At 49.8% G+C, this 21,032-nt stretch overlaps 1 protein-coding gene across 7 annotated transcripts in view; it reads right to left on the minus strand.

The window, feature by feature from the left end:
- The window catches only part of St3gal3 (ST3 beta-galactoside alpha-2,3-sialyltransferase 3), a 194,693-nt gene that overhangs the window by 158,582 nt on the left and 15,079 nt on the right, over nt 1-21,032 (minus strand). For all 7 annotated transcript variants that reach the window (XM_055618409.1, XM_055618410.1, XM_055618408.1 and 4 more), the window contains exon 2: nt 8,308-8,452. In XM_055618409.1, the coding sequence (XP_055474384.1) occupies nt 8,308-8,422 (115 nt within the window). In that variant the 5' untranslated portion in view covers nt 8,423-8,452. The remainder of the gene's footprint in view (nt 1-8,307; nt 8,453-21,032) is intronic.

Genomic DNA, 21,032 nt, shown 5'->3' on the forward strand with positions numbered 1-21,032 from the left:
AAGAAGGAAAGATAGCCCCAGAGAAAAGGACTCTGTGTCTCATGGAAGTCAGGGAACAGAACCCCTAGACACCAAGCACTGAGCCCAGACTGTAGACCTGTCTCCACTCAGGACCAGCTCACCTAACACTCAGTTTTCCCATGGGGAGAGGTTAGAGGCCTACACAGAGGCAATGGCGGGTGGGTATCAGAGAGTTCCAGTTCTGCCGGGGCTGCATCATGAGATCCTGTCCCCAAACAAACAACCCCACTCCCAAAAGCCTGACTTTTCCCATCTGCGAAACTGGGTAGGAATGGCCCAGACTTTAGAACTCCAGGCGTGTGATCGCAAACAAGGCTTTAATATAATGTCAAGCCTCGTGAGCCTCAACTTTAAAATGTACTACCAAACAAACACGCCCAATTGGGACTGAAGCACTCGTGCAAGCTGGGCCTGGGGGCACGCGGCGGCAAGCTCTGAACTAGGGAGATGGAGGCGGAAAATACCGAATTCAGGATCATTCTCAGCTACGAAGCAAATGGGACAGCAGCCTGAGTTGTTCTCACAAAAAACGTAAGATGCGAGGGCTCGGCTCCAGGAATGTGAATCTTCGAGATATGTTAGCAGGGGCTGGAGAGACGGCTCTTCACTTGAGAGCATTGGCTGCTCTTCCAGGGGACCCAGGTTCAGCTCCCAGAACCCACATGGTGGCTGCCTCAGAGGTTTAGCCCACCGTCAACACGACAGGCAGCATGGTGGCACCCAGGCAACCGCTGCTGGACAGGTCACCGAGGGTTCTCTGGCTGCGTCGGCGGGCAAGGGAGGACCGCCCTGCCAATAAATGCCTCCCGCTACTGACTTCGCACCTTGCAAACGACTGCCCTCTGGATGGATGTGCATGTGCGCACGGGACAGTGTGTGTGTGTGTGTGTGTGTGTGTGTGTGTGTGTGTGTGTGTAGGCGCACTGGCTCTACCAGTTAGTGTGTGCCACACTCTCTTATTCCAGTGGCCCTCGTGTATCCTTGCACTGCGGCTATCATCACAGTCACGGTAAAACGGCCACAGGACTCCTGCCCAAGACCAAGTTCCAAAGGCAGTGTAATCCCTCCGGGGTGAGTTTTCTCCGGGAAGCCTGGGCGTGTCCCGCAGCCCCTGCGCACCCCGTCGTGTGCACGCTCCTCACCACTGCCCACGGCGATGTAAAGGAGTGCTTAGACTGAACTGCTGGGGAACGGTTACGAGGCAGATAGACGGGGGGGGGGGGGGGGGTGTGTGCCTAAAAAGCAGTATGATATTTAAATTTGTGAATGTGAGGGCAAGAGAGATGGCTCGGCGGCTAAGGGCACTTGTTGCTCTTACAGGGGACTGGGGTCTGATTCCCAGCACCCACGTGGCAGCTCCCAGCCATTTGTAACTCTAGCTCCAGGGTAGCTGACACCCTCTTCTGACCTCTGCGAGCAAGGGGCATGTAAGGGGTGTACACATATACATGTAGACAAAACACCCGGAGACACAAAGTAAATAAAGCTAATTAAAAAAATTACACAAGTTCTTAATGTGTATTAAAAATATAAGTTTAAGTGTGGTGATATATACCCTTGGGAGGCTGAGGTGGGAGAATTACTTGGAGCTAAGAGTTGTGAATAACTCAGGCAACATGGTGAGGCTACAACACAATAAATGAGCAAATAAATATAAAGGAACAACTTAAAACTATATATACATATAGATTCTAAATCTCTACTACAGCTACTGAACTTTGGGGACAGATTACTGGGGTCTGCTGGGAACAGGACTTCTACAGAGAAAATAAAAGTCTGGGAGGCTGTGGTGCAAGGCCATTTTAGCTGGCTGTAAGCAAGGTCTCCAGCACCAAAGAGCACACAGCTCTTCTTAAAGCTGAAGGTGTTTGTGCCCGAGATTAAATTGACCTCTACTCAGGCAAGAGATGTGCTTATGTGTGCAAAGCAAAAAACGACGCAGTGACTCCTGGAGACAAACCAAACCAGAGTAATCTGGGGAAAGGCAACCCTGGCCCATGGGAACAGTGGCATGGTTCTTGTCAAATTCCAAAAATGTTGCAGGATATTTGATCATACTGTGAACCCCAAGACTGGGGAAACCTGTTTCTAGTTGTGGTATGGCTCAGCCCTAGGACACACCTTTAATCTAGGAGCTTTCTGTCACAGGATTAAATAAAGTCAACCATAGGTTAAGAGGCAGAGCAAACAACCAGTTGACAGGGAGTGACAGTAGGGAAAAAGCCAGAGAGTGAGAGGAAGTCTGGAGGATGGATAGAGAGACACACAGGAAGTGGAGAGGAGGCACATTCAGTGTGAAGCGTTTTTTAAGACAACATGGAGAAGATGGCTTTTTCTTTCTGGGATGTTGGCTGAATAGGATGGTATGTGGGTGCTTTCTCAGCCTCTTTGGGCTAGGCCTTCACCCCAGCATCTGGCTTGATTGGTAAAGTTGAATGTTTGAGTTTTTTTTATTAAAAACAACACCCGAAGCAACCTTCCTTAGTAGGATACCGGACACAGAATCCGTGTGATGCTGTTCTCCTCCCAATTTAAACTAATGAAAAGTAAAGAAAGAAAAGTGGATTTCTAAAAATTATGCAAACAAAAACTCTATCCTGTACAATAAAAATATGTTCTTCGTTATTTGCCTTTGCTTAAAATTTTACAATTTCCTTCACATAAAAAAATTTAATAGACAATAACTTTTTCCATTTTCTTCTTTTATGATTCCTGGCCTTGTTGTCATGTCAATGAATTCTTTTCATCCTTAGTATTATACTCTTTATAACCTTGATATATAATTGGGTTTTTTTGTGTGTTATGAGAAAGATTTAACTTGATTTTTTTCTGACTAAATTAGGTGACTGTCTGAAAACAAGGTAGAATAATCCTTCCCCTTACATCTGAATGTATCTGTCTCTCACGAGCAAACTTCTGAGCACATACTCCTGCCCTGAGGGTGACCAGTCCACGCCTTCTTCCTGTGCCAATGCTACTACCATTTATACATTGTGGCTTCAGGGCAGACTTTGACGGCCAGAAGGGTAGGTCTCTTGCTTTCTTTTCTTTTCTTCAGTTTTAAAAAAATTAGGGTCTGGAGATTGGCTTCGCAATTAAGAGCACTTGTTGCTCTTCTAGAGGACCCTGGTTCAATTCCCAGGACCCACACAGTGGATCACAACCATCTGTAACTGCAGGCCCAGGGGGTCTGATGCCCTCTTCTGACCTCTCTGAACACCAGGCACTTACATACATGCAGACAAAATGATCATACATATAAAATGATATTAATAGATCTTTTACAAAAGGATTATATGGGGGCTGGAGAGATGGCTCAGAGGTTAAGAGCACTGGCTGCTCTTCCAGAGGTCCTGAGTTCAATTCCCAGCAACCATATGGGAAGTCAGAAGACAACCTTTAGGAGTCTGTTCTCTTCTACCGCACAGATGCTGGAGGCCAGACTCAGGTCGCCAGGCTTTGCAGAAAGCACCTTTACTCACTGAGCCATTTTGCCGGCCCTAACTCTTTATTTTTAACATAGAGATTTTAATGAAATATATTTACATTGTAAAAAATGCATAAAAAGAAAATTCACATTTAAGGAGATACGCCTTCTGGCTTCTGGCAAATAAATACACTTGTGTGGGCATGATCTCAGTTGCGCAGTATTTCAGCGCCCCAGAAAATCCCTTCAAGTCTCCACAGTCCTCTAAGTACATCAACCACTGATGTAATCTCTACAGCCAGGGACCGGTTTAACCCTTTCTGGAACTTAATGGGATCGAATGATTTGTCCTCCTTCCTACCTAGCTTCTTTCGCTTGCTCGGTGTGGGACTCGCCCACACTGCCTCATGTAACGGTAGCCTGTTCCCTCTTCAGCGCTAAGTGATGTTCTGCTGGGCACTGCGGCACGCAGCGTTTCACTGGTCACTAACAGAAACTGAGGTTATTGTTAACACATCTGCCCTGGACATTTGTTTCCCAAACTTTTCGCAGACAGAGGTCTTTCGCTTCTCTGGAGTAAGGAGTCACTGACACGGGCGCACACGCGCCCGCGCGCGCGCGCGTGTGTAACATCTTACAAGCTGTTTTCTAAGTTTGCCGCGCCCCAAACGTCAAAGGCTGTCGGCCTTGGGAGAGCGGGCGCACGGTAGGCCTCGGGTCTCGGGTGGGACTCGGTGCCCCCCCTGCACCCCCGGCGCTGCGAGCGGCCCACTGCAGGGCTTTCGCCCACCTCGCCTGGCCTGCCGCCCTCTTCATCATCCAGGGCAGAGCTGCAGACAGCTCCCTGCTTCTGCCGTGCCTGACAGCTCGGGCCCGTGGAACACCCCCCCCCCCCAGGTGTCTGAACGGCCCCGGGTGGGCCACCCCGCACACTCCCACTGTTTCCAGTGCCCTGAATGCGCCTCCCACTGCCTCTGGGCCAGAAAGCTCTGACATCCGGTGCCCCGTGTCTGACACAGCCCGTTAGGTTTTTTTTTTTTTTTTTGTCCATGTGAACAGTTCTTTATAGGGCCAAAGCTACTTCCGACACCTGTTACTGTCTCGTCACAGGGAGAGAATGTTTAGCCTGTGATGGCGACCCCTTCAGGGGGGTCGAATACCAGGTCTCCTGCGTATCAGATATTTACATTACAATCCACAGCACTAGAAAGATTACAGCTGAGGGGTAGCAACAAAATAATTTTACAGCTGGGGGGGGGGTCACTACAACTTGGGGTATTGGAGGGTCGCAGCACCGGGAAGCTCGCCCTGAGCCAAAGGCCACCCTGAGCCAAAGGCCGCCCTCCCCTTCACTTTCTGACGAGACTTATTTATTATTTACCTGTGTGCGTGCATCTGTGTGCGTGTGTGCATGTGTGGGGGGGTACGTGCAGAGGCCAGAGGGGTGTTGGATCCGCTGGAGCTGGAGTCACAGGCGGGGGTGAGGCACCTGGTGTGGACACTGAGAACCGAACTCAGGTCCTTCAGCGGAGCAGCACACACTCTTCAAACTGCGCCCTCTCTCGCTAAGAGTTAATACAATGCATGTCCTTCGTCTACTAGCTCGGTTCGGCCTGTCCTTCTTAGAAATCTGACACAGTTTCCAACCGACTTGCTCCACGAGCTTCTCAGCAGCAACCAGATCAGCAGCATGTATTTAAAGGCCCTCCTGGCTACAATCGCTCACGAAGATGAAGCTGAGGGGACTTACTACAACTGAGCACAGAGGCACGAGTTCGGGACGAGCCCGGCATGGGCTCAACAAAGAGTAAGAGAACTTTAAATTAACAGGCACAGTTTCCAGGAGACAGGTCGCTGGAGTCCTTTCTAGGAAGAGATACCTACTCTTAGCCGGAGCCAGGTAAATGACCAGGGTGCAGAGACCAGGAGCTCTTTATCCGCACTTGGGGAGGAGGAAGGGGAAGACGCCGAGGGCTATCTCTGTTGGGTTGCCTAGTAATTTACAGAAATAGCTGCAGAAGACGAGCGCGTGCATTTCAGAATACTGTAACTCCACAGTTGGTACTATGTAAAGTGTGTGTCTGTGAGGGAATGTGTCTAGATGTGTGTGTCTGTGTGCGTGTGTGTAAGAGAGTGTGTGCACAAGTATGTGTGTGTGTGATATGTGTATAAGGTGTGGGAGTGTGCATGCACATGTACATGCTGTGTTATGTGTATCTGTAAATGTGTGTATGTCGGTGAGTCTGTGTATGTGTGTATATGTATGTGTTTATATATATACGTCAGTGTATGCTTGTGAATGTGTATGTGTGTGCGAGTGTATGTATATGGGTGTGTGTGTGTGTGTGTGTGTGTGTGTGTGCGCGCATGCATGCAGTGCTGGGGTCTGAACCTAGGGCTGCATGTGAGGCCAAGCTTTACCAGTAGCCTTGTTCCCAGCTTCTTTTATGATTCTTTTCAATTTTGAGACAACATCACAGGACGGTGCCCAGGCTAGCCTTGAACTCACTGCGTAGCCCGGGTAGCTCTCAAGCTTTCGATGTTTGTGTGTCAGCCTCCTGAGTGAACTGCCATGACCTGGCCCACCAGCTCCGCTTGTCTACTGTTGAAACAGTGTCTTGGCATGGAGCCCAGACTGCTTCAGCTTCTCAGCTCTTGGGTGTGTTTGCCACAACACGTAGTTTCTATGCTATTTTTTTTTCTGTAATAACTTTGTGTTTTGTTTTGTTTTGTTTTGTTTTGTTTTGAGAGAGGGTTTCTCTGTGTAGCCTTGGCTACCCTGGACTCACTTTGTAGACCAGGCTGGCCTCGAACTCACAATGATCCTGCCTCTGCCTCCCAGGGTGCTGGGCTTACAGGTGTGCACCACCATGCCCAGCTTTGTAATAACTTTTTTAAAAGATTTGTTGTTGTTATTTTATTTTTTTGTTTTTCTGAGCTGGGGACTTACCATGTCGCTATGTAGACCAGGCTGGCCCTGAACTCCCAGAGATCCGCCTAGCTCTGGCTCCCAGTGCTGGGATCACTGAGGCCCAGTTTGTCTTCAAGGGTCTTCTCCCTCTCCCTCCCTTCATCTTATTCCCTTTCTTTTTTTACTACCTCTCTGAGAATCCTTTCTTTTCATCAAGTAGAACACAGAATTAAACTCTCTTTTCAGTATTTGTTATAGTTTTCTATAGGAAATGGGTCTTAAAGACGGAAAATCAGAATCCAGTTCCAGCTCAGCTGTGTGACCCTGGTACATTAATTAAGTGCTGTGGTCTGTCCAACTGGAAAATGAAGATTAATGACATCTTTACAGACATATCAAGAATTAAATTAGATGAAATAAAAAATATATATCGTCTGCCTGAATGCCTGACATTTTGGGTCGTCCATAATGTTAATTCCTTTTTACTTCTCTAGGAAAATATTATGATCCTTAGTTATGACTTTGATGGAAGGGGGGAAGGCCTCTGCTCCTTGCACACACTTTCCACTGACATCCTGAGCCGTCATTCGGAATTCCATTGTCTGCTATAAATGCTCCTTGGAGCACTCAACCTTAATTCTAGAAAGAAGTCAAGGCAAACAAATCTAAAAAACTTCTTGAAACACAAAAGTGGTGGTAATTATAAGCTAAGCTTTATTGTTTTTTGCTTTTTTTTTTTTTTTTTTTAAAGTCTCATGTAGCCTAGGATGGTATTGAACTCACCATGTAGCCAAGGATAACCTTGAACTTCCAATCCTCCTGACCTCACCTCCTCCTGAGTACTGGGATTACAAGTGTGAGCCACCATGCCCAGTTGTGTTAGGTGTTGGGCTTTGTACGTGCTAGGTAAGTGCCCTACCAGCTGAGCCCCGGCCCCTGCCCGAGCTACACATTTAAGAGGCACAAACATTCTGTACAAAGCAATAAAGACTTAACACGGTATTTTAAATTTTGGCTTAAAAATTACCCACCAAGTTTGGACACCTGCTCTGGTTTGAGGTGCAGCTGCAGTGTTAGAGCCTCGGTACGGTGGCAAGCCAGCTGCCAGCTGCCTCTTCCACCTCAGCCCAGAGGCTGACCCTACTCTCTGGGCCAGTTCTACGCTGACACCCAAGGGCATTAAAACTGGTTTTCAGAACAGGCACCAATGGGAAACAGACTAGACCATGCAACATTTCCTAAAACAAGCTGAGACTGAACAAAACAGCCAAACAAGAGATGTGAGGGGTTTCCTGTGTGATGCTTCACGCTCTAGCTAAGAACAGGATATACCGTGACGAGTGACAAGGAAGTGATGTCATCCCCTCAACTGCACGCCTTATAAGTCAGAGGACACTGGGGAACAGAAACCAGAGCGGCCGGGCTGTGAGTGAGACACCATGTCACACCCAAAACCAGAGGCTCAGATGGAGGGAAGGGGTCGGGAGTTGCCAGGACACTGATACTCAGGTGCGAGTTCAATACCAAAGGGCTGCAAAGACGAGGGAGACAAAGCTTTCCTTCAGGGAAAAGAAAACAGAGACATATCAAATTGCAACTGCAAGGGGAAAGTGGAGATGGACGCTCCGAGGGCAGGACACCCAACCTCAATACCAGCCCCGAGGCAACACCCGAGAAGTGAGGGCGGGAGACACTTTGCTAATTAAAAAAGACCAGAGCCTTCAGGAAGGAGGAGTGTGGTTACAGTCCCGGGTTTGAACGGAAGAACAGCACATGCTCGCTGGGCTCGTACAGAAGGCTGAGATTTGCCACAGCATGCGGATTGAAAGTGGGGGAGAAAGCACCCAAGTTCTCAGCAGCAACTGAAGCAGTGGGGTCTCTATGCCCATGCCCGCTGGCACCTCGGCTACGCGGCAAGCTCGGGGCGAGCCGCAGCGGCCATACTTACTGGAGTCTTCCCACTGGAGTAAGTGAAGCTTCCAGGCAGAATAGTACAAGAATCCCAGGACCAGGAAGAGGCAGAGGGCTAGCAGCAGGTTGCGCACAAACACCAGGAGCCCCATCTTCACATGGTCTACAATGTCCTACATGACCTAGGAACGAAAACAGAAAAGCGGTTTAGACGCGAAGCCAAGAGTAACCGCTGAGTCACGGGCAAGGCACCTGTCTCGAGAGAACGTTTCCGGATTGCTCAGCACCCAGTCATCTGTGACCTCGCTCGTGTTGACAGCCAATCTCAGCAACCATACGCTCTCGGATAATTTTTGTAGAAACTTCTTTTTATTTCCTATGTATTGGGTGTTTTGTCTATACGTGTGCGTGGTGCTCGCAGAGGCCAGAAGAGGGCATCCCGAGATGCCCTAAAATTGAAGGTACAGATGGTTGGGACCTGAACCTGGATATTCTGTAAGACCAGCAAGTGTCCTTAATGACCAAGCCAACCCTCCAGCCTTTTGTTGTTGTTGTTTAAAAGATTTATTTATGTTTATTCGTGGCTGCTCCCTCGTGCCTGCGTGTGCACCACATGGCATTCAGGTGCCGGCGAAGCCGAAGAGGGCATCAGATGCCCTGGAACTGGAGTCGCAGGAGGCTGTGAGCAGCCCACTGTGGGGTACTGGGAACCCCCCTGTCTGGATCCTCTGGGAAAGCAATGTATGTATGTTCTCAGCCACTGCGCCATCTCTCTAGCCCTTTGAAATTACATTTACACTGGAGTGTATGGAGGGGTGTGCAGAAGAGACCCTGGGGACCCCCAGAGCTAGAGCTGTGGGTGACCGTGAGCCACCTGATGCCGATGCTAGGAACTGAAGCTCAGCCCTCTGCAAGAGCAGTAAGCGCTGCCAACCCCTGAACCCTCTCTCCAGCCCTTAGATGAACCTTACGCCAACCTTCCCACCATCACCCTGCAGTCGCTCTGTTACTGTGCTCCCCCAAATCAGTTTATTCTCTGCATCCACTTGCTGCCTCCAACGGTTGACAACAGGGTCTGTCTATGGGGCCCAGGTGCACCCAGCCCTTGGCCAGTACAGCCCAGACTGGCCACGAAGCTAGGATCCTTCTGTCTCAGCTTCTAAGTGCTGGCTGAGACTCTGAGCTTGTGCTGCCGGGCCCAACTCATGATGGCGTCATCGTGCCTAAAGTAAACTCTGAAAATGTTAACGTCCATGCCCAGACACCCCTTGGGATTCACTTTCTTCTGCTGCTAAAACACGGTGGGGGCCGACTAAACAGTTTACAGTGAAGCACGGTTATTAGGTCAGGGTTCTGGAGGCCAATGCCTGCTAATGGGTAGCTCGGCCGGGCCCTCAGGGTACTGTCACAGGAGTCCAGGAGTGTGCCCTTCCTGGGAGCTCTGGAAAGGGCCTCATGTCCATGCTCACCCCCGCTGCTGCTGGGTCCCTTGCAGGAAGGACCCATCACAGCTCCTGTGGTCCTACCCCAACTTTCTGCATGGCCGCCATCAGTCCTGGAAGCTAAGCAAGACCCTCTCACTCCCCGGTTTGTCTCTCTGTAGCAGCTCGTTCTGCTTTCAGTGGGAGAAACTCCTTCACTTTTCAGGGCTCCTGGGATTATACTGGAAACATCTACAGAATCCAGGCTGTCTTCTTTAAAGGGCCATTATCTTCATTATATCTAGAAAGATCCCTTGCCAAATCAGGTAACATATTCATTGGCTCAAGCAATCATGGTCCCGGCATCTTCCGGGGCCACTCTGCTAACGGACCTCTTGGTCCTTTCTAAATTCTGCTCTACAGGGTAAGGTCCCTGCTATTGCTCAGGCTGCCCCTGCTTCTCTGAGCCTCACCAGTGCCCCATGCATTAACCATTCTCTGGATGCCACCTCATTTCCCTTCCCAAGGCCTTTCCGGAACTCATTTCCCAACCACTCTGCTACAGTACCTTCTGTACACCCTTTGATACAATCTTGATTGTAACCATGATCCAAGAAGATTTCCTTGGGTCAGGACGACCTCCCCCCTCCCCCAACTAACCCCTTAACCCAGTTACCAAATAACATGAAAAAGACACTGTATAAATATCACTAACCGGCCAGATGGCTCAGAGGATAAAGGTCATTGGGGCTGAGCCTGAAGACCAAACTCCGGGGACCCACATGGTAGGGACCCACAACTCTCCTGAGTTGTCCTGTGACCTCCACATACGCACTATGACATGCGCATCCAACTCCATTGTACACAGGACGGAAATAAGTGTAATAAAAGTTCAGGTAGTAAAAACAAAGTGATAAAAAGTTGCACTTTGCATATGATGGAAAGACCCAGGTAGGAAAGCTTTCCCCTTACAGCTGAGAACAGGAGAACAAATAAGAAATTCAATAAACTAGCTGATTATAAGGTTAACCTACAAAAAAGTCAAGAGCTTCTTTAAAAACATGCTGAAATATGCAATTAGAAAATGTTAAGATGAAGCCAGCCACAGTGGTGCATGTCTGTGATCCCAGCACTTGGGGAGACAGCAGGCAGGACTCTATGAGTTCGAGGCCAGCCTGGTCTATGTAACTAGTTCTAAGACAGCCAGGGCTATACAAAGAAACCCTTTCTCAAAAAGAGCAAAACAAGAGCTAGGCGCGGTGGTACATGCTTATAATCCTAGCACTCTGGGAGGCAGAGGCAGGCAGATCTCTGTGGGTTCGAGGCCAGCCTGGTCTACAAAGTGAGTCCAGGACAGTCAAGGCTACACAGAGAAACCCTGTCTTGGAAAAACCAAAAAGAAAGAAGAGAGGGAAGAAGGGAGGGAGGGAGGAAGGGAAGGAGGTAGGGAGGGAGAGGAAGGGAAGGAGGGAGGGAAGGAGGGAGGGAAGGAGGGAGGGAGGGGGAAGGAGGGAGGGAGGGGGAGGGAGGGAGGAAGGAAGGAAAAAAATCATGTCAACTAAATCTATAAAGTACTTAATTTTCTTTAATTAGGATATTTATTTTATGTACGTGAATGCTCTGTCTTCATGCACCCCAGAAGAGTGAACCAGATTCCTTACAGATAGCTGTGAGCCACCATGCAGTTATTGGGAATTGAGCTCAGGACCTCTGGAAGAGCAGCTGGTGTTCTTAACCACTGAACCATCTCTCCAGCCCTTGTAAAGTACTTTAAAACGCACTCGGAAAGAGATGGACATGACTTTCACCAGAGAACACTGCTGACAAGAAATGAATGTAGTGTCTTCCGCATGGGTGTGCACGCACATGGAGTGGGGTGCAAGTGGACAGGGAGGACAGGGGTGGGGCTGTCACCGACCCTGCAGTCACTGATCGGCTGGACTCTCTGCCTAGCAAACCCTGAGTGCCTCCCAGCTCGGATGCCGGTGAGAACTTGCTTCCTGCTTTGGTGCTGGGAATCCAAACAGTTCTGATGCTTGTGCAGCCCCAGCCCAGATTCCAACAAGCTCTCTTTCTCTCTCTCTCTATCTCTCTCTCTGCCCCTCTCCTCTGAGACAGGGTTTCTCTGTGTAGCCTTGGCTCTCCTAGAGTCCTCTGTAGACCAGGCTGGCCTTGAACTCACGGAGCTCGCCTGCCTCTGCCTCCCTGAGCGCTGGGATCACAGGCGTGCGCCACTGCACCCAGCCCATACAATGAGTTCTTAGGTGAGAAAAGCAACACAGAAACTACATCATTTCTCTAGAAAATCGGTTTACTACTAGTCAGAACCTGTAGTTAATTTTTTGCACTTTGTTCTAAGTTATCCGAGTTTGTTCCCCCAAAAGAACCTAGAAAAAGTAATTCTTGTATGTGTATACATATGTAAGTTTACATGTGTGCTTGTTCATATATGTACATATGAACGCATATATGAATCCACACGCATGTGGAAGCCGGAGGGTGACCTCAAGTGTCATTCCTCAGGAGCCATGCACTGTTTGTTTGGGAGGGGGTGTTTGTTTTCATTTGTTTTGTTTGTTTTTCACGACAGGTTTTCTCTGTGTAACAGAGCCCGGGCTGTCCTGGACTCACTTTGAACACCAAACTGGTCTCGAACTCACAAAGATCTGACTGCCTCTGCCTCCTGCGTGCTGGGATTAAAGGCGTGCAACACCACACCTGGCCTGTTTGGAATTTTTTAGATGAAAAATAAAGAGATAAATTGAAGCTGTATGAGGAGTGGGCCAAACTTAGCTTCATCTGCGTCTTCACAACACTTCCCACGGCAGGTGCGAGGAGTCTGCCCAGCCGGCCAGCAGGCAGGATGTGGCAGTGGACGCCAGCAGAGCCCTCGACCCCAACTCTGCTCTGGGAACATCTACGTGGGGACAGCGTCCCATCCCATAGGCTGAGAGCACAGTGGTGCAGCAGGCCCTCACCAGATACCAGCCACAAGCCCCAGCCGCGTCGCCCAGTGCTTCTGACCCAGGGGCTACCATCAGGGGTCTTTAGACTGCCTGCGTGGGTCCGTTAATTTGATGGACTGGCTCACGAATCTCAAAGAAATGCTTGGGGGGACCAGGGGCTTCCACGGCCTCTGCAGCTGGCACCCCACGAATCTTCACCTGTTTAACACTATCCTTTTGGGTTTTGTGGAGACTTCATCCCACGAATCAATGATCACACAGTGGCCCCTGGTATCCAGCTTAATCTCCCTAAAAAGGCTGGGGAGTGGGACTAAAGATCAAAATCCTTCACTCCTACCTCAGTCTCTCCGGGAAGCGTGTGGTTTGAATAAGAATGGTCCCCCTCAGGCCCCTATGTTTGAGTATGTACTCCACAGCCGGTGAAAGTGTTTGGGAAGGATTAGGAAGTGTGTCCTTGGAGGCAGTGTATTACTAGGGGTGAGCTTTAAGGTTTCAAAACACTCAAGCCATTCCCAGCGTCCCTCTCTCTACCTCGTGGTTGTGTCTCAAGGTGTAAGCTCTCAGTTACTGCCCCTGAGTCACACCTGCCTACCTGATGGCATGCTTCCTGCCATGATGGTCACAGACTCTTAACTCTCTGAAATCATAATCTTTTATTTATTTGTTTTTTGGGGTTGTTTTTGTTGTTGTTTTGTTTTGTTTTTTGAGACAGGGCTTCTCTGTGTAGCCTTGGCTGTCCTGGACTCACTCTACAGACCAAGCTGGCCTTTAATTCTCAGAGATCCAGCACAGAGACCTCTGCCTCCCCAGGTGCTGGGTTTATAGGCATGTGCCACCTTGCCCTGCTAATCCCTTCTTTTATAAGTTGCCTTGGTCGTGGTGTTTTTATCACGACAACAGAAAAGTAACTAAGGCAACCAGGCCCCAACCGGCAGCCACATAGCACCTGCCAGCTGTCAGTCAAGCCCTTAGCACACACCAAGAGATCACTTCAGATAGTCTAAAGATTTCAGGAGTTATATTGCCAGGAGATGGAGGTGAAGACCAATGTACGTGTCACAACATTTCGGATGAAAATTTACCTTCTCTCGTACCAAAACTAACTCCGAGCTCTAATTATTAAGAGACAGGAATAGTGAGATTGAAAACAGAGTAGGACAGTGGATCCTAAAATGCGAGCCCCCCCCCCCCACCTCCCTGCTCAGATAGGCACACGGACCTATGGGCATGAGTTTATCTATACACACGCACTCCTATTTATTCAGGGCTAAACAAATACATATAAAGGCCTGAGTGGCACCGTAACTGTTAGGCTGGCTGCCCCTGGGGAACAGGATGGGGCGTGACAGGTGCATCCTTGGCGGGGTCTGTTTTTCCCTCCAGGCACTCCCGAATTACAACTGTTACGGGTCACGGTGTTGCCCTCCACAACTGAAATTTACAATGTTCCTACACCTTAACTCAGCCCTGCAACAAACAGCTAAGAGTCCAGTGCAGGAGATCCGTGTGATGAATTGGGGGGGGGGGGGGGGGGGGGGGGGGTGTCGCTCGCTGCCAGGCCTGCCGACCCGAGTTCAGTCCTGAGATCCGCACGGTAGAAGGAAAGAGCCAGACCTTCGCAAGCTGTCCTCTGACCTCCACGTGCAGGAATGCCCATCAGCAACACAGATTTTTAAAGATAAGATTAATAACAGTTCAGACGCCCAATTGGCAAGGAAGCCACAAAGCTCGGCAGCTCGGCAGCGCGTCTGCTGGGCCTTGACAGGAAGCACGCGGGAGGGATCCCAGAGGAGGTGTGATGGCAGCGTTCTGCAAGCTGTGTGGGTAGGGTTTAAAAGAGCTGCTGGGAGACTAGCAGGGGCAGGAGGCTGCTCCTCCTCTCCTGAAAGGGTGAGAAGAGGAAGCTGTGAAAGAGCTGGTTCGAGAAGCCGAGAAGCTGGCGGTAGATGAAAGCAGGGCGATCGGGACTGCAGCGTTGACTAGGACGGTGGCCAGCGGCTGCCTAAGGGGTGATAAAAAAAACATTCTAATCCTTCCCATTCACTCCTGGATCTGCTGTTCTACCTTTCGCCAACTGATCCCAGATGGAAGCCAAAGGGCAACGAAGCGTTAATAGTTCTGTTCCCAATGGCCAGCCACAGTGCACAGGGAAAAGAGGGTGGACAGAGGCTCCTCCGGGGCAGGGCTTTAAGTGCAGAGCACAACCCGCCGGGCAGAGAGAACTCAGCAGAGGGCGTGCACCAACAGCACTCATGCCTAGATGAGCTGCTGTCCGGAAATGATCTAGAGAGGGAAGAGTCCGCACATGCAGAGTCCCACACTGGCAGCAGCAAATGGGGATGCCTGTAATCTAAAGCGTAAGCAGATTTGGGCATGGAGAGATGGCTCAGTGGTTAGAGCACTTGCTGCTCTCATAGAGGACCTGGGTTCGGCTCCCAGAACCAAGATGGCAGCTCATAATTGTCTGTAACTCCAGTCTCAAGGGAGCCAACTTTTTCTCGTGACTTCCAAGGGCTCCCGCATGGACATGATGCATGTGAACTCACACAGGCATGCATGCATGCACGCACACACACACAAGTACAGATAAATATATCTTTAGAAATGAAGTGGATTTGGAGGGATATATTGCGCAATCTGCTCATACATTTATGTTGACTCTTTACAGAAACCAGGGACTTTGTAGGTCTTTTGATCTGTCTGTGTGGGTGTTCAGCCTTGGCTAACATCTTGTTAGCCATCTTGTTAGCCCGGAAGCCATCTTGTTTTGTGAGGCAGGGTCTCTCACTGAAGCAAGAGCCCACCAATCAGCTACACTGGCTGGCCAGCAGATCCCAGAGCTGGGACTGGAGCACAACGCCGAACAGCTGTCTGCTCATGTGGGCGGTGGGGTCATTTTGGTTCCTTGTACTTACAGAGTAGGACTTTATCAACTGAGCCACCTCCCGGGCCCTAGAGACGCACAGTGGACTCTGTATCTTCGCTTTCCTCTGAGAACTAAAAACGTGAGGAATGACCAACCCGCCTACAAAATGCAATGATTCTTGGGAGGCTCTCCTCTGAGAGGGCGGAAGCGATGGTACCAGTGTCGCCTCAACCAGTGCAGCCAGGCGGTGCCGCAACTGTCGGCTCCGGCAGGACGGGCGTGAGTCAGTCTGTTAGACTGTTAGACTGACTCACAGCTCAATAAAGAGTTCACGAGCAGCACGTGCGTACAGCAAGAAACAGTACCTCCCAAGCATGCCTGAGGCCCCGGGTTCCGTTCCCAGCACCACGGAAAGCCAACATCGAGATGTCCTGTGCCCTCCCTGGGGACCGTCCTTCCAGGGGACAGGCTGGGCAGTGCGTTCCAGCACACACACCAGGGTGCACACGTGCTGCCGGCAGCTGCACTGGCCTTTACACCGTCACACCCTGGAAACGATCCGTTCACCCTGATACTTCCAGTTCTAACACAAACGAAATGACTGAGCCTAGTTGTCCCCTTTCCCGATTTCCAGCATCTAGAAATCCTGCCGCTGCTGGCTTCAATACATTCACTTTTCTGTTCCGTGGCCCCCTGAGCTGTTTGTGGACGTCTGCCTCCCCCTGACCCTTCATCTACCTCGCTCAGCCCCTAAAGCCTGTGATTTGTTTAATTAAAGTATTCAGAAAAGAAGGGAGGCAAAGAAGTCATTAGTCTTAAACTATCACCCCAAGGATGCCTTAATTTACCATCATTATGTTGGCTCTATCAAACTGCTGTTGATGGTCAGCTGTTTCACAGATTCCTCTGATTTCCCCTCAAGCCCTTCTTCCTCAGGGCTGACCGTCAGACGGGATGCAGAACACGGCCACTCATCTTCATCAGGGCCGCTGTGACACCTGCAAACCCTCAAGCCTGGACCTATTTCCTCGAGAAGAAGTGGGTCGGGATGCTCGCTGCACCCTAGCCTGGGATCCTGGCCTCCTCTGAAACGGTCCTCTCAGCTGTGCCAGTCCACACCCCCTGCGAGTGGTCTTGTGACCGTCAGAGTACTTAGAAAGTGGAAGGTTCGCTGGAGCAGGACTCTCCACCTGTGCTGCTACGAGAAGTCGCTGTTCCCTGCTGGGGTTCAGACTTTCTGGGGGGGGGCTGTTTTGGGGTGACCAATGCTCCCCTAAGTAACCCCTCACTTTTGCTCCGTGGTTTCCCAGGTTGGACTCTGGTGGGCTTGTACTTTGGTCTGTGGTCAGCGCCTTCTCAGGCATGTGCGGACACTTAACTTGCTCGAGTCTGGGAAAGTTCACAGGACGCCAGGAGCTCCAGCAGAAAGCCTGGAAAGGATGCTCCACCTTCCCAACCCGAGGCAGACAAGCCTTAGGAATTTCACCTTCTGGCCACACCTGGAGGCCTCCACCCATCCCACCCTCCCTCCACCTTATAACCTCACAGAAACCTGTGGCCTCCATCCCCACCCTCCAGCTCGCACACACAATAGCCAAGGCCATATGATTCCCCTCCTGGCATAAACTTCCCTCCATCCTTAGCTTACCCCTCCCAGCACTAGGCCAGGCTCTCCCAGCTCTCTTCCCATCACATTGTCCCAAATCCGGCCACAAGGCCCCTTTTCCTACCAACAAACCTCTGTCTGTGTTTAGACCTCACCCTCCCCACCCTAGGTCGAGCTGAAGCCTTTGCTGCCCCCTTGTTCTGAGACAGGGTCTCACTGTGTAACCCATGCTGGCCTCTGGTGAAACCTCTTTTCTTGTTTATATACGTGTGTTGAGCATGCCACATGAGTAGGCCAGTGCAGGCCACAAGACGACGTCGAGTTCCTTAGATCTGGAGCTTAGGGCTAGCCATGGACCCCCTGATGCTGATGCTAGGAACTAAACCCCAGCCATGGCTGAAACTGGCCAGACTCCCTCCCTTCCACCCAACTCCTACGCATCCTTCATCCTCATCTTAAAGTTGAATTCATCCCACAGGGAAACGTCACCTGTCTCATACCTTAGGCTAAGGCTTTCTGTCAGCTGCTCCCACACACCTATTCAGCCCATTCCCTTCCCCAGGGAATATAAGGAATTCCCCAGGGAATATAAGAATTGATAAGGATAACTGCATTTGGACTTTGGCTCACCCAGGCAGGGAAATTGCTGTTTTGTTTACCATGGTACCTCGGTACGTGTTCAAAAACGTATCTGTTGTCTACCTCGGTAGGTTATGGCATGCTTTAAAAGAGTCATTTATTCCACAGAAAACTAGATTGCCTTAATGAGCCACAGGAAGAGAGTTATACAAAAGTCTGAACTGGCTGAAAGAAACTGCACCCAAACCATTTCTAAAATGCCCAGTAATTGACTATTTTCTGAACGGAACCTGCAGCAACTGGAATGGAAGTGTCAGTGCTGCTCACCCTCAGGTGTCTACGGAACAGGGACGCGGCCATGCAAAGCCACAGGCACCTCAAGGGAATCCCCCTGGGAAGACTTCTGAAGCAAGCTCATTGGAAGTTATCCCGTGCAATTTATTAGCCAGCTTCCCAAACCAGTTCCTGAGAAGCTTATCAGTTCTTAAAAAAAAAAAAGTTTTTTGCTGACCACACCCAAGCTATGCAGAATTTACCGTTTGACTGAGCACATTTAAACGGTTAATACATATTAAATTATTCTACTCAGAACTGCAGCCGGGGTTTCTTGACTACTTTATTGGGTTCTTTTTCCTACCTCCCTACAACATCCCTACCCCTTCCAACTCCCCAACACTAGGTAGGAGAGACAGAACATTAGAGAGGAAAGAGGGTGTCAATATAATTAGACTATCTCCTGCTGATTGGGAGCTTTGAGTCGCTTTAGGGAAAATTTGATCTTCATGGTCAGGTCATCTCCCACCTGCAATCCAGGAATCCAGCAAACTGAAACAAGGAGCAACCACCAGCAGCAGCAGCAAGAGCAGCAGCCACCCCGCCTCCAGGGCTCTGGCATTGATATACCCTCTGAAGGGTCCCCAGATTTCCAAACATAAAAAAAAAAAAAAAAAAAAAAACTACCTGCAGCTGGCAAAATCATGTCCCTACCAGAGCATGAAGCAACTCACACGCAGTTGCTGTGGACAGTCTGAAGCAGCCCCATATCCCAAACCTGAGGTTAAAACAAACACACAATCCACGTAACATTTCTGTGTTTTTAAAGAAACCAAAAGTTCTCACTACCCAGAACAACTGTGTTCTTCCTAATCATGGGTAATAAAATAATTAATAGCACTTACTGTGGACAAGCCACAGCTCTAAGAGTTTTATCTGAGTTGGTTTATTAGTTCTGCTTATCAAGTCTATGGAGTTATCATTTACAGTTCATAGGGAAGAAATCCAAGCACAAAGCAGTTCAAGACCACAGCCTAGTAGCACACACAGCAAAGCAGGAGTCAAAATCAGATGACCCGGCTCCATTCACACTGCTCCACCTCTCTAAGCAAAGAGAGGGAATGAGGATTGCCTGCTGGCAGAACACGGGTTCTGAGCTCAGATCCCTAGCACTAAAGACAGACAGACACAGAGAAAAAGGGAGATAGAAAGGCTGCAGAGCAGCAACCAGAGCCAGGCAGTGCACACGCCTTTAATCCCAGCACTCAGATGGCAGAGTGGAAGACCAACCCGGTCTACATCGCAAGCACCAGGCCAGCTAGGCTATACAGTGAGACCTTGTTTCAAAAAAAACACAGAGATCATAACAGCCAAGAACTGATACATAAAGGAGCTGCATAAAAACACTGCAACAAATGTGGAAAAGATAGAGAAAGTCATGGCAAATAGAGGCAAGGACAGGAGACAAAAAATGTCGGGGAACCGGCAGAGACCACTAAGGAGATCAGCCTGGAGAGTTCAAGGTGTGGCTCAGGGGCAGATTGTTTCCCAGACAGGGGTACAGCACTGGGTTCCATCTCCAGCAAGAAGTCACTTCCCCCCAACCCCCAAAATAGCTACAGAAAAGCAAACCACCAGAGTCAGAGGCCAAAGAAAGCTCCTGGGGAAAGAGAACTATGTTCGATCACCTTTATGCAGCTATGACCTGAGGGAAGCAAAGAGAAGAAAGGTTTACTTGTGCTCACAGTTTCTCTGGGGCAGGAAGGCTGGGTATGGCAGCGGAGAGTGGGGTGTATCCGAGGTGATCTCTCTGAGGTGATTCTCTTCAGGGTTAGGACGGTGGAAGGAGAACAGTTACAGGAGCCACACTTCCTCTATCTCCGCCCCACCTTTCACAGTTCTGCACCACAATGGAGTATTCAAATCCTGCCCCAGCAAGGGAAAAGAGCATCTGGGGAGTGTGCCTACTTTTCTGGGGAAACAGTCTCACAGACACACCCAGGAGTTTGTTCAATGGGCTTTTCTCGGGGCAATCAAGTTGGCAATGGAGGTTAACCATGGAAAGTGGCAAAACAACCAGGACCTTCGGACAGTCAAATTGGCACCTCAGGACACAGCCTGGAGGGAAATACAATAAAAGATAAGAAGAGATAAGGAAGAGAAAGTGGACTCTCCAGAAAACGCGGTGAGGACTGACAGGCTGGAGGTCAGCAGAAGGACTTCTTTTCCTAATGTGAGCAGTCTGTGTGGATGTCTGTACACCATGGGTACCGCTGGCTCCTGTGGAGGTCAGAGGAGGGTACCGGATCCTCTGGCACTAGAGTCACGGATGATCGTGAGCCACCATGTGTGCGCTCCGGTCTCCCGGAACAGCAGCCAGTGCTCTGAACCCCTAACTGATCTTTTCTGTCCCCACTACCCCTCCCACCTCAACAAAGGGAATGAAAACACCAAGGGTACTCTAAGTACCCAGCCACCCACTGTGATGGTTACAGATTTATTGCCTGTCAGTTCCCAACTCTGATCCATTTTTTAAAACTAATTATTCTTTAAAAACAAAACAAAACTTGTGTCCATGAATGATGAACACAAGATGTAGAGTTGTCTTCCTCCCTCATGCGGGCCCCAGGGACTGGACTCAGGTCATCAGGCCTGTCTTCAAGGCCTTCACCCGCTGAGCCGTCTGGCTGGCCCCACTCTTTTTAAAAACAGCCCTACTTGAGATACCCTTCATATAGCATTTACTCATTCAGAGTAAGTCAGGCGCAGAGAGGTACACGGGGTTAGGAGAGCACAAAACAACAGCGGTCCGCCAATGCCTCTAACCCGAGTACACGTTAGCGCACATCTTCAGTCCCGGCACTCGGGAGGCAGATCTCCAGTCTAAGACCAGACTGGTCTACACAGGGAATTCCAGGACAGCCAGAGCTAAATAGTGAGACCTAGTGGCAAAAATAACTCTGGTGGGATCTATGGCTCCCTTCTGGTCTTCACAAGCATGCATACACACACACACACACACACACACACACACACACACACACACACACA

The sequence above is a fragment of the Psammomys obesus genome, unplaced genomic scaffold (assembly GCF_907164565.1).
Source record: "Psammomys obesus unplaced genomic scaffold, mPsaObe1.curated_primary_1811, whole genome shotgun sequence".
Lineage (NCBI taxonomy): Eukaryota > Metazoa > Chordata > Mammalia > Rodentia > Muridae > Psammomys > Psammomys obesus.